The sequence below is a fragment of the Globicephala melas genome, chromosome 16, assembly GCF_963455315.2.
Source record: "Globicephala melas chromosome 16, mGloMel1.2, whole genome shotgun sequence".
NCBI lineage: Eukaryota > Metazoa > Chordata > Mammalia > Artiodactyla > Delphinidae > Globicephala > Globicephala melas.
In genome coordinates this window covers 64,225,634-64,245,089 of record NC_083329.1, presented here as the reverse complement: position 1 = coordinate 64,245,089, position 19,456 = coordinate 64,225,634, and the positions used below count along the sequence as shown (strand labels likewise).

At 36.3% G+C, this 19,456-nt stretch overlaps 1 protein-coding gene across 2 annotated transcripts in view; it reads right to left on the bottom strand.

The window, feature by feature from the left end:
• Positions 1 to 19,456, bottom strand: part of CTNNA3 (catenin alpha 3) — a 1,571,950-nt gene that overhangs the window by 1,203,792 nt on the left and 348,702 nt on the right. For both annotated transcript variants that reach the window (XM_030862371.2, XM_060286489.1), the window contains exon 6: positions 5,652 to 5,915. In XM_030862371.2, the coding sequence (XP_030718231.1) occupies positions 5,652 to 5,915 (264 nt within the window). The remainder of the gene's footprint in view (positions 1 to 5,651; positions 5,916 to 19,456) is intronic.

The window sequence follows — 19,456 nt, the reverse complement described above, 5'->3', positions numbered from 1 at the left end:
GGGATCCCCCTCAACTGTATGATGCTGTGTTAAGAATGGAGTTTATGGTGAGAGTGTATCTCAGTTTTTAACTAACTGTTTTGAGGTGGGCATTTTCTTAGTTGACCAACATGGAGGAATTGCTCACTCGTTTCCGGATTTCAGAGGCAACTGATACATGTGTAGTTGTTTATTCAGTGTGTTTATGGGTAGAGGGAAGAGTCGGGAGCCTCCTATTCTGCCATCTTGCTGAGAATAAAGCTATCCCTATTTCCTTTTTAAAATATTCTTTTTGCCTTTGTTGTTCTTCAGTTTCATTACAATATGTGTAGATGTGGGTATCTTTCTATATATCTTGCTTGGGAATTACTAGATTTTTTAGCTATGGAGACTGGTATCTTCCATTAGTTCCAGGAAATTCTTAGTATATTTTTATGCTTTTCTTCCTCTGTATCTTATATCAGAATATTTTAGAACTCGTCACACCATTCTCCATGTATCTTAACTGCTTTTACAAAAAAATCTTATTTTGTGCCTCTGTGGTACATTGCAAGTAACCTCTTCAAACACATCTTTCAGATCATTAATTTGCTATCTAACCTCCTGTTTTGCCTAACCATTGGATTTTTCACAATTGTTTTTCATTTTAGATAGTTCTGCCTGGTCAATTTTGATAGTCTTTTCTTCCTTCATCATACTCCTCATACTCTACTGAGTAGATGAGGAAATAATATATATTAAGCATATTAATTTACATCTAATATCTTACTGTTTCAACATCTGCAGTATTTGCAGATCTGATTCTACAGTTTGCTCTTTCTACAAAATTTCATTCATGTTGGCTTATTTGTGTGTCTTGTGAGAACTTATTATCCTTGGAGTTGTATGAGAATTTTTTGTGGACTTAGTGTATGGTGTAGAGAGAATTTGAATTTACTTCTGGCAGTTACTTGGAGATATTGCAAAGACAGGACAATTTTAAATTTTCAGTTAAAGTCTTAGAGGCTACACAGATAATATGACTTTTGACCCAAAGTCCAGATGAGAACAGACTTATAGTTAGAAAATTTCCAAGATGTTCTGTACATTTTTCTGACCTACCCATGGCCAATTTAAGCCAGCCAAGTTTTCCTACTATCTCTTGCTATAGAGGCTAGTGTTTTTCTTGTTTATCCAATGAGGTGGTCAAATAAAAGGATTCTCAGATTCATGTAAGGGTCTCATGTGACTTTCCAGCTGACAAGCTTTGTGTTCTGTCCTCAGTTCATGTTCTTCCAAAATCCAAGCTACAGGCAATAATGAAAAACAAATTCCCCATATCGCCTAGCACAATGCTAGTGCTGGCATGCTAGTTTGGATTTGTGCTCTTTGTACCTGGCTAGCCCCAACAAATTTCCCTAATTCACCTATCAGATTATCCATGTAGTTAAAAATATTTTATCCATTATTTTTAGTTTTTCTAATTCACTATATTTCTAAAAACCAAACCATTTTTTCATATTAAATTGCTTCTAGATATCACTGATGCCTATTTTCCTTTACCTCCTAAATGCTAATTTGATTAATAGAGGTCCTGTTTTCTCCTTCAGGTGAAAACAGAAGAATATAAGGACTGCATACCTCAAAACTATTACTCTTAGTAAAAGGCAGCATAGATTGGCAGTTACAGGGAACCTAAACTAAGGCTAGATAGCTACTGAGAAAAGATTTTTTTTTTCTCTTTGTGCTCCCTTATCACAGAAAGGTATCCGAGCAGCATATCACTCAGATATTTTCCTTGTGGTTTCCCTCACTTTAAATTTGCATCCCAGTTAAAAGTTAGATAAAGTAGAATACAAACCCCCAGTACGTACATTACAAGTTGGAGAAAGGAGAAAAAACACGGGTAAAGGGAAAATGCTCTTCACTCCATTGTTGCAAAACGATAGGCACCATTCCTATATTCATTCTTTCCTTCATTCATTCATTCATCGATATTTACCTAGCATTTACTATGTATAGAGCATTGTTCTAGGTGTTGGGGATACAACACTGAATAAAGGAATATATGAATGATGACCATAAATGAATATATAAAAAGAAGATAAGAAATAAACATGACAGCTCTTTGAAAATGACAAAATACTACAAAACTCCTTTGTTATTATCATCATTATCACAAGAGGATCTGGATAATTCTGTGGACTACGATTATGAAAGCTGTGTTTTCCTTCCAAACAAGAGCAAATATACCTTAGTAGACTTGGAGTTTCAAAGCAATTTTCACTGGCAAAGTTTCTTACTTAAAGATATTTTCATAATTCTGTTAATCCATAGTTGGGACACTTCTCAACTCTCATTCAGTCACAAATGCGAAAGAACACTCTAAAATTCACATTAGCTTTTCCAATAAAGAAACTGATTTAGCCCATACAGTGTTCTAATTCAACTTCTATTTTCTCCAACAATAAATCTCAGGTTTCATTTCAACAATCAGACATGGACCAGAATGAAAGATTTAATGATGCTTCAGCTTGGTAGTTGTTGAGTAAGTGTTCTGATACACTTCTACACTATAACATTTAATGAGACTTACTCCCAACAGAGTATTTACTACATCAGTTTATTTCATAGTATTATATTTGCAGAAGCAAGATAGAGCAAAGGTTATTTTGGATCCTGTACCAATAAGTTTCCTGTAAGTAAAGAAAAGTGCAACCATTTAATTTACAAAATCATTTAAAAAGGCTAAATGCTCAATAAATTCTGCTTTATCTAGTTCAGACAACCTCAGAAGCTATTGTAACTTGGATATAAAAATGTATGCAAAATTCAGGCATTTTGTACCAGCTTTCTATCCCTAACTTTGACTGGAACTGAATTTCAAAGGTTGTTGAGACAGTATTGGGATTTCTGGATAATATCTCTGAAACTCCCTCCTGCCTTGATAAGAAGAAGGGAGTCAGCAACTTATCTTACAAAAGGGAAGACTCTACCACTATGCGTATGCCCACTCCCATCAAAACTACACCCATACACACACGCAGACACACAAAGACACATACAGACACACACTTTCTCCTCCTCTCCAACCACTGCCATTTCTTGTCTGCAGCAGCCACTTTCAACTAAAGTGAGAAAAGAGAAGTCCCTGAAGGAAGACAACTTCAAAATATTCTATCTTCTTCTAAAATCCTAAGAATATAGAAAAAGGTGTCTGAGATAAACCGGACCTCTTATACAAGCATCACCTGATACAATTCTGTTTAGTACTATGAAAAATGTGATACACAATCCCATCTACCCACTCTTGCAAATTTCACCTCACAATACTAGTCACTTCTCATACACAGACTACTTCTACTTAAATAACCCAGGTACCCAAAAAATAATTTTTCACTAAAAAGTTATGCCATCTTTTGGACTGGGTTACATATATAATTTCTCTGATAGTTCCAATAAACTAAGAATCGTAGAACAAGTTTTGTTGAATTTTGATTAACCACATTAAGCTCTACCTGTGAGAACTCAGTATAATACAGAAGTTGGAAATATCTTCTAGAGTCAGACATACTAGATTTACATCCTGGTTACTACCACTCACTAGCCTTCTGACTTGAGCAAGTTAAAAAGCATACATAAGTCTCAGTTTTATTTTCTGTAAAACAAACAAACAAGAAAAAAACATATCTTATATGGACACTGTAACAATTAAGTGATAAATTTATGTTAAGTGTTTAGCTATCAAGAAATGTTACATATTAATGTATGGGGGACCTAATGTTCTGCTAGTATCACTGGTATAAAATTAGTTAGAAACATAATCTTGCCCACAGTGTGTTTTCAATCTTATTGTGAAGACAGAATGCTCATCTAATAGACAAGTTTACTGAGTACCCATTACACAGGGCAAACACTTACATGATGGGGTATTATTAAAGAATCACCACTAATTTTCTACCTTAGTTAGACAAATAGGTCCTAGGATTTTCACATAAATGCTAATAATTAGGAAGTTAACAGATTTTTTCATTGATCCCAAAAATTAGGAATTTAATAATGTTAGGTTAGAAATGAAGAAATCTGTTTAAGACATGTAACTAAAGGTAAAGCATATGGAAAGGCTATTCTAAACTTAAATGAATTAGATATCTAGTAAGTTTATTGTGACAGTAATAATGTTAAGAACATATAGGAATTATAGGTTATGTGTTTATTTTTTTAAGTTATCAGTAAAACTTTAGTAATTTTAATTGTTTCTTGATTATGGAAGAATCTTCTGCCAAACAGTCACCTCCACAACTAATAATGAAAGCTAAGATTTATCGAGAATTTACTATGTGCCAGTCACTGCTATGAGCATTTTTACATGTATTATTAATTCACTGATGCAGACAACACTAAGATATAGGTCCTATTATTATCCTCAATTTATAGGTAAGAAAACTGAGAGTTCAATAAAATAGCTTGCTTAAGGTCACAAGGGCAGTATCCACCAGACCTGGGATAGGAACTCAGGCATCTGGGCTCCTGATCCCTTATCTTTAAGCATTACACCGTGTTGTCTTCCATTAAGCAAGTACTTATCTGACTTGGATAACCAATGATCTTTGACATCATACTGGAATGTCTAACAAATCTCTCAACTCAACATGTTGAAAATTGAGTTGCTGATCTTCCTCTTAAAAATGGCTTCACCCACAGTCTTCCCCATCATAGTTGATAAAAACTTAATCCATCCAGTTGCTCAAGCCAAAAAACAAACAACAACAAAAAAAACCCTTGTAATTATCTGTGGTAGACACAGAGGTTTACTGCCCACATCCTCCTTCCAGGTAGGACTTGTTGCCTACCTGTGGAGGGTGAGGCCAGCAGATGGCCCCCCAGCTGTCAGTTCCTTCAGGGTCTGCAGCAGCTGCAGAGGGCTTATCCCCAGCCCCCCTGCCTGCAGATAAGACCCTTCCCAGGGTAGGGTGACCTGCTTCCAGTGATTGAAAGAGGCCTATTTCTTGAGGTTACCACTCTCTCCAGAGCTCCCTACTCATTGGTGGCTTTGTGGGTCTGGCTCACAGGTAGACTTCTTCCTCTGCTCAGTCCTGCTCCCTTCCTCTCCCCTCACACATGTTGATTCCTAATAACACCTTGTATCCCAAATTCTGTTCAGTGTGTGCTTCTAGAGGAGCTAACCTGCAACACCAGCCATGACTCTTCCCTTTTCACTTACACCCCACAACCATTCTGTCAAATCCGGTTGGCTCTACTTACAAAATTTAGCCTTAATATTCACTAGCCACCCTAGTCCAAAGTAAAATGTGAGGAGTTCAAGAGAGCAGCACTCAATTGTATCCCAAGCATAAAGAACAGCGCCAAAAATAAGTATTTGTGGAATGAATAAATCCTACATTTCATAAATTGATCTGTGTAAAATAAAGTCATCATTTCAATGTAATTAACAATCCCAATTTAAATGCATTGGCTTCCTTGGCAGAGATGTAAAGGAATCAGAAGTTTACTGATGGAATAGTGTCCTGCTATTCAATTCTTTGGAAAACACAGTCAATGATAGAGACTGATTAGGTCACTGGATTTTTATTTACTCATACTTTGAACTCCAACCCAAGGATCTGAGAACACACATCTATTAATTTTCATATTGGTACATCAAATCACATTTTAATTTTCTCTGAACTTACCTCAAGCTCATCAAGGGCACTTCCCAGGGTTGCTGCCTGAGGTTCTGGTGGGACTAACACATTCTGGATGCCTTGCGAAGCATTTGAAATTACATTGAGGGCATTCTGAATTTCTTCACAAACTGTGTCCTTGCTGGCTTTGAGGGAAGCGACATCAGAATGTTCCAAACAAGCTGAACAAATTGAATGCAATATGGGGGAGTTCTCCTTCAATGAGGCCCGGGCACCTGCAATTTCATCCCTCTGATTTGGAGATTTTAGGTCCTGAGGAAAGAAATAAAAAGAGAGGTTATGGAAGAAAGATTTATGCCAAGAAACTCCATTTTTCTGCCAATACAAATGAAAAGATAATAGACACTAGGAATTCATAACGATAAGTTAAAATAAAGGGCATAAATTATTTCTATACTCCTCCTGATTCTGTTAAAATTTCTGTAATAGGAAAGTGAAGCCATAGCAAATAAAGGTCACAATGGTACAGATGTGTGGTAACTGAGTAACTCTTACATTTGTCAGTCATACACTTATAAGTCAGAAAAATACTTTGGCTTTCACATTATGAAGTGAATTATAAGACAGCTTGAATTACAAGGATGCTGATTACTTATTTGCATAGATGGTGATGATTGCATTTAACCTTTTTGTTAAAACTAAACCAATTAAGTTAAGAATACTAAATTAAACTTCCCACCATTCAGCTATCTTCCACTCTTTTTCAGAAATACTTGCTAATAAGTTAATCCTGGATTTTTCTTTCTTTGACATTTATTCAAACAAATAGTTAGTGAGCATTTAGTATATGCTAGCCCTTGTGCTTAGATGTCAAGTGCATAGAAGTGAACAATCCTGAAAGGACCTTGTTCTCCTGAAGCTTATGTTCTTGTTTGAGGGGGAGGGGGCCTAAAGACAAACAGATAAACTAGGTAAAACCAATACATAAGACAATTTCAGGTAATGAAAAATGCTATCGAGAAAACACAACACTGACTGACTTGAGAAGAGAAGCTCTTTAGCTTGGGTGGTCAGAGAAGATATTTCCTCAGAGATGACATTTGCAATAAATATAAATGAAAAGCATTTCAAACAGTGGGAGGAGAGGAAAGAGAAAGTCCTATATAAGTGACAACTGGTTAAAACTAGCTCAATATACAATGAAAAACCCTGGCAAGTACTCCTTTAACCAAGAGATGAATGTTAACATCATCAGTGATGTCACATGGCTAGCGGGTGCTCCTTGATATGTTGTGACAAGACAAGTACTTCATCTGTCTGGAATTCTCTCCAAAAGCCCACAGTCTCAGTCTAATCATGAGAAAAACAACAAACAAAACCAGACTGGGGAAAATCCTACATGATACCTGGACTGTATCCCTCAAGACTGTTGAGGTCACAAAAAACTAAGAGACTGACTGATAAACTGTCACAGACCAGAGGAAATTGGGGAGACATGATAACTAAATGCAGCATAGAACCCTGGATCAGATCCTGGAACAGAAAAAAAGACATTAATGGGAAAACTGATGAATTCCAAAAAAAGCCCAGAGTTTAGTTAATAGTAATGCATCAATGTTTGTTCATTGTGGCTAATGTAAGACATTAACAATGAAGGAAATCAGAAGAAAAGTGGATGGGAAATTTCTGTACTATCATTGCAACCTTTCTGGAAATCTAAAATTATTAATATAAATAAAAAGTTTATTTTAAAGAAAACTAATTCAAGGGAACTTAACAATAACTTATGCATTCCACATACAATATCTCATGTAATCCTTATAACAACTCATGATACATATTATTCTCCTTTTTAAAGATGAGAAAACTGATACCTAGAGAGACTGAGTTCATGAGCCAACTGACAAAGCTAAATGGTGGCATTTCTTGCATTGTAACCCAAGTCAGTGCAACTGCTAAGCCATGATCCTAACAGCTATGTTATACTCTTTCCTGTGTGGGAAGGATTTCTCTTATTTGCTACTACACAAGGATGTGAGGACCTGTGTTGTATAATGACTTATAATTTATAAAGTGCTTCTGGATAGTATCTCACTGACCATCACAACACCCTTTAAGGCAATAAGGCTGGTGTTATTAGCCCCATTTTAACTAAATGAGTATTTAGTCTAAGGAGATTAAAAGGCTGATAAAAGAACAGATGTAAACCTAAGTCTTCTGATGGCAAATCCCATGACTCTGCTACCTTCGGATAATGTTACCTGAGGTTAATAAATGGCAGCACTACTATATTTTTAGCTCCTTCCTTTCTGAAAATAAAGGCTGTCTGCTACTTCATGCAGGATTTGGGGGTAATTAACTGTTTTACAAGATGTAGGGAAGACAGAAGTAGCTGTCTACCCACTGTTCTTAGCTAGGACATGGAAGCAACCTAAGTGTCCATGGACAGAGGAATGGATAAAGAAGTTGTGGCACATATATACAATGTAATATTACTCAGCCATAAAAAGAAACAAAATTGAGTTATTTGTAATGAGGTGGATGGACCTAGAGTCTGTCATACAGAATGAAGTAAGTCAGAAAGAGAAAAACAAATACCGTATGCTAACACATATATACGGAATCTAAAAAAAAAAACAGAAAGGTTCTGAAGAATATAGGGGCAGGACAGGAATAAAGACGCAGACGTAGAGAATGGACTTGAGGACATGGGGAGGGGGAAGGGTAAGTTGGGATGAAGTGAGAGAGTGGCATGGACTTATATATACTACCAAATGTAAAATAAATAGCTAGTGGGAAGCAGCCGCATAGCACAGGCAGATCAGCTCGGTGCTTTGTGACCACCTAGAGGGGTGGGATAGGGAGGGTGGGAGGGAGACTCAAGAGGGAGGAGATACGGGGATATACGTATATGTATAGCTGATTCACTTTGTTATACAATAGAAACTAACACACAATTGTCAAGCAATTATACTCCAATAAAGATGTTAAAAAAATAAATGAATAAAGGACATCTGCCAAAAAAAAGGAAAACAGCATGTGCAAAGGCCTGAGGCATAACAGAGCAAGCAGTATGCATGCTACTGCAGGTGGCACTACAAGTATAGGGACGCTAAGCAGGAATGGTGATGAATCCAGCTAGAAACGCAGGCAGATGCCATGTTAAGGAACTGCGAGAGAAACAAGCTCAGATGTGTACTTTCAAAGATTGCTCTAGCAGTGACCATTTAGTGATTAGAGAGAATGAAATTTCAGTCAGGGAGACCAGGCAATAATCCAGGTAAAAGACAATGAGTGCCTGAACGCTGAACACTATTGCTAGGCTGTAGTAGGATGGATCCAGAAATATTTAGGAGGCAAAAACAGTAAGACTCTGTGATACTTAGATGGAAGGGGGTGGAGGTATCTAGAAGCATCTAGAAAATTGTTTTCACCATTGTGCACATCGTGATGCATTCAGCCAGATGGAGAATACAGAATGAATAATGCATTTGGAAGAGAAAGGTAAAGTACTTTTTGTCATCTGTGAAATGTGAGATGCCAGCATAATATCCAAATTAAAATATACTATACATGGATCTAGACTTAAGCTAGAAATAGAGATCTGTGAATCACTAACTCATAGCTGGGAGCCAAAGTCATGTGTGTGAAGGTTACAGGGCCTTCACCCAGGATGAATGTTACAATAAGGAGAAGAACCTAGGATTCATCATAAGTTGTTTCTTGAAGATATAAACCTGAACATTTTCTGTTCTAGACTGAGAAGCTAAATATGTATTGTAAATTACCAAGAAGGACATCAGAAGATACTGAACTCTCCAAAAACCAAAGAAGCAAGCAAAAACACATGCACACCCTAGAGTTTAGGACCCAAAGTACTGTGAATAATTACGGTCACTATACTTTAAAAAAAAAGAATTAAAGAAATGTTTTTAAGAAAAGCAATTTGGAAGACAGGATGACTTCTGTATGAGGGAGTTAAAAATATGGGGTCTGTTTACTTCAAAAAAGTGAAATTTATATTGGAATACACATGATTTTTTAATAACCTAGACATAATGAATGAATTTGACAAGTTGTTAATGGACTTCTTTACTAAATCTAGAAACAACAGATCAAAGATGAAGCTTTTTAGATTTGAGTGAAATCACTTAAAAAGATATCTATTCCATCCACCTCCCTAGAGTCTGTCATACAGAGTGAAGTAAGTCAGAAAGAGAAAGACAAATACCGTATGCTAACACATATATATGGAATCTAAGAAAAAAAAAATGTCATGAAGAACCTAGGGGTAAGATGGGAATAAAGACACAGACCTACTAGAGAATGGACCTGAGGATATGGGGAGGGGGAAGGGTAAGCTGGGACAAAGCGAGAGAGTGGCACGGACATATATACACTACCAAATGTAAAATAGATAGCTAGTGGGAAGCAGCTGCATAGCACAGGGAGATCAGCTCGGTGCTTTGTGACCACCTAGAGGGGTGGGATAGGGAGAGTGGGAGGCAGGGAGACACAAGAGGGAAGAGATATGGGAACATATGTATATGTATAACTGATTCACTTTGTTATAAAGCAGAAACTAACACACCACTGTAAAGCAATTGTACTCCAATAAAGATGTAAAAAAAAAAAGAATAAAGATGTTAAAAAAAATGTATATATATATATATATATATTCATATTGCTGTCTCCCTCACTTCATTATACTTCCCTTGAATGAAAGCACTATAACTTATTTATTTTTTATCCATTATCTAGTAGTACATGGCATGTATTAGGAACTTAATCATTTTTTGAAGAAACAAATAGACAAATGAATAAGAAATAAGTAAGAGAAAGTTATGCTCAGAAAGGATAAGAAACTTGGGATATGATTATTCCAAGAAATCAAATGTGTGGAAAATATACATAATCCGGAGAGTCTAGACAAACTTGTACATGATAATGCCACAGAAAGCTAAAGAGTAAAATTAAATTATACCTATCTGTACATCAAATGTTAGTGAAGCCATTGATATAACTGCTTTGGAAAACCAGCAGTGCCTACCGAAGCTAAACATATGTATATGTTAATGAATGTGTATGAACCAGCTCTATTCCACTCCTGGGAGAAGATACACTCTTACAGAAATATTTTCATATGTTCATTAAAAGACATATAAAAGTGTTCATAGAAACACTCTTCACAGAGCCCCAAATTAGGGACAACACAAAGTAATGAGAATGAACAAAATGCAGTTACATGCTACAATACGAAATATGGAATGAAAAACACCAGACACGAAAGAGTACATATTACTTGATTCCATCTATATAAAGTTCAAACTCAGGCAAAACTAATCTATAGTTTTAGGAATCAGAATAGTGTTTATTCTTGAGGGGCGATTAGAGACTGGAAACGGGCATAAGGGATCTTTTGAATTTTGGTAATTTTCTGTTTCTTGATCTGGGTGCTTGTTACCTTGCAGGTGGTGTGTTTGGCTTGGAGAATTCATTGACCTGAATGTGTATAAGCTGTACATTTTTATGTACGTATGTTATACTTCAGTTTTTAAAGTTTATACAAAATCAGACAAAACAAAAGTGTTAATAAAGCCAAGCAAATATTCACTGGTATAAATAAGCTATAGACCTGTCATGTTACATTTCCCATGATATTTAGGGAAGGATGAAAACATTGGATATGCAGTCCATTTGCAAGTATCTTCTACCAACTTAAGGGCTTCTTTCTAAAAAAGAAAAAAATCTAAATGTTTGAAAAATAAAAAAGGAAAGCTCCGATAGCTTAGCCATCAGAAAGGGCAAAGCTAAAGGATTTTCACAGCAATTGATTCCACATACCCTTGAACAAACCCACATTTCAAAAAAATCAGAGAAAACTTCCTTACTAAGCTACATCCCTGCCCAAGTAGAATAGCTCAGCAGATACTCTGCTCAACAAAGCAGAACTACATGCAAATTACTGAGTTTCTCTTCCAGGTGTTTAAATGAAGAATGAAGTTTCTGGAGCTGACAAACCCACTTCTCTGGTAGTGGAGGGAAGGGAGATCATAAAGAGTAGTTTTTTTTTTCTTTTTTCTTTTTTTTTTTTGCGGTACGCGGGTCTCTCACTGTTGTGGCCTCTCCTTTTGCGGGGCACAGGCTCCGGACGCGCAGGCTCAGCAGCCATGGCTCACGGGCCTAGCTGCTCCGCGGCATGTGGGATCTTCCCGGACCGGGGCACGAACCCGTGTCCCCTGCATCGGCAGGTGGACTCTCAACCACTGCGCCACCAGGGAAGCCCGTAGTTTTGTTTTCTTAAGACTAAGAAGACATGCAGAGAAAAGCCTGATGGATAATTTGCTATTTGGATTCCATTCTTGGTTGACTTCTATCCCCAATCTTCTCTCTGCCAAGATGTTGCCTGCTAACTGCATCATTGGTCAGTGGGCAGCTTCATGTTCTATCAGAAAACAAAATAGTGCAAACACCTGCTAATTTAAATGTTTTTCTCCAAAATAAATTAGGAAGTTGAATACTTAGCCTTAACTGAGCTGAGGGATATAGGATGGTGAAACAAGAGTAGACTACAGAGATAAAAAGAAGGTTCTGAAGGAAAAAAAAAAAAAGATTGAAAATATGCAAGATTTTACAATCAAAACATTGTTAAGCAGCAGAGAGAGATCTTCACTGCTTTTCTACACTTATTTCCCATTTTCTATTTCATGTTAGTAGGACAAATTCAATAAAGGAGAAAATTAAAGAATTCTTCAAATTCAAATAGAAAACTAAGAAACCATATAATGATTGTATCAAGATATCCCCAAAGTATGTACTCTGGGACATTAATGCATGTCTTAAGTAGTTGTAATACACCAAAGTGAATATTAATACCTCCAAAGGAACCTCCTAGGAAAGCAATATTACTTAATTCTAATGCAGACTACTGTGTCAGTTAAGAAAATGTATATGTAAAGTTCAGAAACACACTATATTCATTTCATTTTCTATCTATCTGAAACAAATACAATACTATGTATTCATCTATTATTTGCCTTGAATTTATACCTAAAAAAAATTCTATCTGAAGTCATGTGTCATGATTAAAGGAAAAAGAATAAGCAGAAAAACATAAAAATAATGAGCTACTTCAGTAAGATCTAATTGCTATACTTCATGCTTTCCTTCCATTTGTGTGTATACTTCATCACTTAATCTAACAAAATTCAAATATCCATAAATCAGAAAACTTTTCCCGTATAGATTAATTAACACCAATGGGAGTTAAGTTGGATTTTAACATCTAGTCAAGGATCAATAAATATCATTATCCTTACAATTCCTTATTTAAGTTTCTGTGACTCACTTGTCAGAAATAAATCACCATTTTCCAAATATTCTGGTGCATCTAAGAAAGCAAATAGCATCATTTAGTATAAATGGTATCCAAACTCAGAGATGTTGATGCAACTTCCTAGTTAATAATCCCTTACGTTCATGGAGTGGCTTATCCTGTTTAACATGTTTCCAGTCACTCTTTCACAAAGAATCCCATGAGGAGATACAAAAAGTGCTATTATTTTTTTTAATTAATAAAAAGTGGTAGTGGTAATTGTTTTTAAGAAAGCCAACATTTATTAAATAGCTATAATGCTTCCTACATGAAAGCACTCTCTATTCTTTCTCATTTAATGGCCCAGCTATAAACAAGATCCAGGATTGGCTCCTGTCTTACCACTCTTTCTACCCAATGCTATTCTTTTTGTTATTGTCAGTAGCTTCATTATCTCTCACAAAGTCTGTCTAAGGACTTTCCTAAAACCCTACAGTTCTGTAGTAGCCCAAAAGAAAATACACATTTCAGGCATACCTTCTTGACAAATAACTGTCACACCTAATATAACGCAGATTAGAAACTTATTCCTTAATTGAGTTTCAGAATAAGACTAATAAGATAACCTCAGGCAAAAATTATAACACTAAATTCAAATGTGATTGATAAGGTCATTTAGTTTGCCCCAAAATATAAGTGAATGATACATGAAGAAAGAGTAAAATTAATAAGTATCATCTTCACTATTGTAATCTACCTTTGATAAAATAACAACTCTAAACATAGCATCTTAGTAGTGATAACTTAATGGTTGCTTTTCCCAGAGCAAAAAACTTTTTGGCTTTTACGTTTAATTCAACAGGCTTGAAAAACCTGCTACAAGGTGTGACTTAAAAGCTAAGGGTGAAATGAGGCAAACGCTGAGCAACTCCAAGGCAGGAAGTCTGTCTCATCAGGAAAATAGCAGGAACTTTGGGGTTACAATTCCAACACAAAAGCACTCCAATAGCAGGAACTTTTGATTGTAATAATTAACCTTACTTCAGCTACAAAATGGGGATAATAATTAATAATTATTAAATAATTAATAATATAATATTTAATAATTATTATTAATAATAATTAATACCTCACAGGGTATTAATGAGGTTACCTAATTTAATGTGAAACATTTTTCCAGCATTTTCTTACTTGACCTCTCTCTATACAACAAACTATTGGCCATATTCCCTCCTTAAATATTTCTCCCCTGTCTCCTTAAATGACAATACTGAATTTAAATTGACAGGTAGTGATCTCTCTACTGAGCTCCAGGAGCATAACTCAAGTTGGATCTCAAAATATACATGCCCAAAATTGAACCCATTGCTTTTCTTATACACACTCCCAAATATGTTTCTCCTCCAACATTCTCAGACTGAAGGGCCCCAATATCCAGCTGACTAACAATAAACTTAAGGAATATCCTTGACCCTTCCATTCCTTCATCCCAGCCATTAGGTGAGATCTGTTATTCTCCTCATTAAATATTTCTCCAGTAAGTACCCTTTGTTCTCGTCCTCATTACTAGTAGTAGTCTACCGGGAAAATGATTAGGGAGAAAACAGAGGAAGTGCTTGTGAAAACACAGAGGACAGAACAAATTAGAGAAATATTAAAGACAACTTTTTGACTAATACGATATTTTGTTAGTAACACAATCAGAGGAGTCTCTCTAAACTTCAAATATGATCCTCACTCCCCAATTTAAATTTTTCAAGTGACTGTTAATTAACACAATATCTCTCATATTGTTTATTACAGACAAGCATGATCTGGACTCCAGCTTCTCTCTCTAGCCTTACATTCTACCACTTCTCTCACAGGCACCCTTTTCTCCAGCCACACAGAATCACATGAGGTTCTACAGGTGCCTTTGCATGAGCTATGTCCCTGCCTCCCCTCATATCTCCTGCTATATGTCCATTCATCCTTCAAGACAATTTGGATTCTCATGTTCTGTCATCCACGGACACACTCATGTGTTCCAATAGTACTTACACAGCACTAATCTAGGACTTATTAAACCATTACCATTTGCTATATTTATTCATGGATACATCTGTGTCTCTCACTGAATTAAGAGTTCCTATTGGAGCCAAAATGATGTCTTAATTCTTTCATTCCCTGGGCCTTGTATAGGAGCTGGCACAGAATGACCAATGAATTAATAATACAACTTTAAAGACATGAGAAAACTTTGAGGGTTACTGCCTTAAGATAATTTACTTTTCCATGAGATAAAATTTTGAATTTTGGAAAAGGAAATCACAACTGCAAAAAGCTAAGGTATACTCATTCTAGAATGGAAATGTTCTTCTTTAATTGTGTTCCCAATTAGGCTAACTAGATTTGCCTATGAACTATTCTTCCAAGTGTTCTGGACTAGCTGTTGATGACAGTTTTTAGCACTTACATGTAAGTGTGCCATTCAGTACTTATTGCTGTGTATCCCAGGTTGTTCTGAAAAATATCTGATTTCTAATTACATTCCCCAGCAGGAGGCAAGACCTTGAGGAAATGCATGTAAGATATCCCATATTTGCCATGCTTTTCAGAAAGTTAAGTTAGTGCTCCCTACCTTGACCAACAATCAGATCCATCTGATTGAGGAAAACAGAAATAATTTAGGTTAATAATCTTGTTAACTTTTGAGTATTCTTAGATACTGATTTCAAGAAGTATTTATACAGTGGAACTGAACTAAGAGCTAGAAGGAAATACAAAGTAAAAATAAGCACCCACTCTGAAGTCCTCTGCTCTCTAGAAATTGTTAAATAATAATATGCTAAAATAAAATGTTGGAATAGATCAGAATTACTATAGGAAGTGTAAGGAAAAGCATGCATAGGTTAGGAACTGCTTCATAGAGAGGCAGGTGAGCATTTCAAAATGCACCAGGTAAAAGAGAGCCAAAAAATCTCACACAAAAGTCAGCTGGCTCTCTAATATGCTTCTCAAACATAGCATATCAAAACCTGAGCTCCTGAAAATACCCCTCAAACCACTACTACCAGTCTTCACCAGTTCAGTAGCAGTTCTTCCAGTTGACCAAACCAAAAACCTTGTTGTCAGCCTTTACTTCTCTTTCTCTCAAATCTCACATTTAGTCTGTCAGCAAATTCTATCACCTTTACCCTCATTTATCTAGAATTTGGCATCTTATCACTTCTAGCAAGTCATCATGTCACTGCTTTGCTCAAACCATCCTATATATCTTTCTGACCTCATCCTTACTACTCCCTTTGTTCACTGTGATCCAGCAACATGGACCTCCTTGCTGGTTCTCTAAAAATCTAGGAATATCCCATCCCTACCCTAGGCCATCCCATTGCTGGAACACTCTTCTGGATCCATGACTGGCTCACTCTCTCACTTCTTTTGAGTCTTTACTCAAAAATCAACTTTTCAGTGAGACCTCCTCTAGCCACTCTATCTAAAAATTTATCCAACAATTTCACTCTCAACATGCCATACTTCTTTCCCTGCTTTATTTTCTTCTTACTACTATTTATCACTAATATACTTTATATTATAGTTATTTACCATGTTTGTTTTCTGTCTTCTTCACTGGAATGTAAGCTCCATGAGGGCACATGAAAGGTATCTGACAAATGTTTATTAATGAATGAATGAACATCAACTCAAATTAAAAACTTGCAATTAATTTGAAACATCTCACACATATAAAAATTATCCTATCACATATGGGAATAAAATGCCAGAAACTGTCTAGTTATACCTGAGAAGACAGATAAAGGGCACAGAAATAGATAGTACAAAACCTATTGCTCCCTTTTATCTCTCATTCCAAAGACAGATCTCAGAACATGTTTACCTGGATAGCTCACAATTTACTTGTGAGTTTTACTTATGTCATATTTCATACTTACCAGAATGCATAGAAAAAGCTTCTAAACTCAAAACATAATGGCTGTGGCTGTAGTTGAAAGGTCAATTGTATATGCCTGCCTATTAGAAGGTAAGTTGTATTTAAAATCCAGATCCCTAATTAACAAAGATTTTGCCTTACTCAAGAACTAGATACTGAGAACGTATCTTCTATATGCAGAGTATTCGCTGTTTAGTTTTTGCCAATTTAAATACTCATGTCTCCAGGAATGGCTGCAATCCACCCTGGTACATGAAATAAATTAGCATTCTTGCACTCTAGAGAAAAGTATGTGTTTAGCACCAAATGGAAACAGCAGATGACTAAATACTCTTTTTTAGCCTTGTTTCCATCATAAATACAACAGACGCAAGATGCTGGAATGTGGACAACCCCCAGAAGGTTGGTGTTTTCCTCTAATGCAGAAATAAACCATTCGAAAATGCATTCTATATAGCACACCAGAGTCAGCAAGAACCCCTTGGTTTATTTATTGCCATCAAGATGACTTTATGACTAACTATATCACAAATACCTCTATAGCCCAAATGAAGCATAAGGCTACCTTTGATGTTAAACATCACTAAATATCTTATAAATGTATAGCAATGGTCATTCAAGTCTAAGATAAAGGATTGCCACATAAATGATTTAGAAAAACTATAGTTCACACTAAATACTGAGCATTACCCAAACTCATGAGACACTTATAGCCATGAGGTATGATTTCTAAAAAGTAATTTAATAGAGGAGGACCATTTCTACATTAAGTATGAAAAAAATTACCTTACTAGGAAGACCCAGTTTCATCATATCACCTCTTTTAAAAGCATAATGCACAAGAAAAATGACAGTATATCACCCTTGGTCTAATTGTCCAGCTACGTTCCTCAAGGTTCTCTAGCTCTTACTACCCAAATGTGAGTTGAACTTTCATTCCCATTTTTATTCATTGTAGGATTGGTAAGGAATAAATACTCAGAGACATTAAATTTCAGTCAAAAAAAATATTCTTCAACCTGATAAAGGGGATCTATGAAAAACCCACAGTTAAGATCATACTTAATGGTGAAAGTCTAAATGCTTTCTCCCTGTGATCAGGAATACGACAAGAATACCCTCTTTCACTTCTATTCAGTAAGGAAAATAAATAAAAGGCATCTAAATTGGAAAAGAAGTAAAACTATCTATTTGAGTATAAGATGATCTGGTATACAGAAAATCCTAAGGAATTCACTAAAAAAAAAAAATAGAGCTAATATATGAGATGAGCAAGGTTGCAGGATGCAATGTTAATGTGCAAAAATGAATCGTATACCTATACACTTGCAATGAACAGTATAAAAATAAAATTAAGGAAACAATATTATATACAATAGAATCAAAAATAAAATATTTAGTAATGAATCTAACAAAATAAGTGCAAGACTTCTACACTGAAAATTACAAAACATCATTAAAAGACTTAAATAAATGGAAAGACTTTCCATGTCATGGACTGGAAGACTTAATATTGTTATGACTGCAATATTCCCCCAAATTAAACTCTAAATTCAGTACAACTCCTATCAAAATGCCAGCTGTATTTTTTGCAGACATTGACAAGATAAACCTAAAATTCATATGAAAATGCAAGGAACACAAAATAACCAAGGTAATCTTTAAAAAGAACAAAACTGGAGGACTCACACTTTCCAATTTCAAAACTTACTAAAAAGCTACAAGAAAGTGTGTTACTGGCATAAGAATAGACATATAGATCAATAGAATTGAGAGTTCAAAAATAAACCCTTACATTCACAGTCAATTAATTGTCAACAAAGGTGTCTAGACAACTCAATGCAGAAAGAATAAGTAGTCGTTTCAATAAACAGTGCTGGGACAACTGTATATTTACATGCAAAAGAAAGGAGCTGAACCCCTGCCTCATACCATACACAAAAAATAACTCAACATGGATCATGCACCTTAATGTAACAGCTAAAGCCGTAAACTCCATTCATGAGGAGTCTGTGCACACTTACTTGTTCCTGAAGCAGAGCAGAGGGGGCAGATTTCCTACACCACTCTGTGTGCACCTCAACCTGAGCTACTGAGTGTTCCAGCCCTGCTTGGGAGCTTAGCTGTGAGACACAGATGTGTCTCAGACCTGAAGCAGCATCTGAGAAGGGTGGGGACAGCCATTACTAATGCTGACACAGTCAACTCATCAGAAAAAGCCCCATTTCTGTCTGCAGCCAGACCGCCACAGCCTGTGCCCCAACACATGCCAAGTGCCCACACAGGCCCCACTTGCCCTGTGGCATAGCTCCTGGGTATAGCTCCTTGCCCTGTGGCAGAGACAGAAGAAAGAGCCCAGCTATGAGAGACAAAGGTGGCTTAGACTCAAAGCAGCGTCTGAGTAGGGTAAGGGCAGCCATTACTGGTGCTTATACAGGCAGCACATCAGAAGCAGTACAGATCTCTGACCCAGGCCTCACCACCACAGCCCACACCTGAACATGCACTGAGTGCCCACACCAGCCCCTCTTGTTCCAGCACTGTTCCTTTCTGGGGTGAGGGTGCCAATGCTGGGAGGGGGAGGGGTACAAACTTAAAGGGAATGGA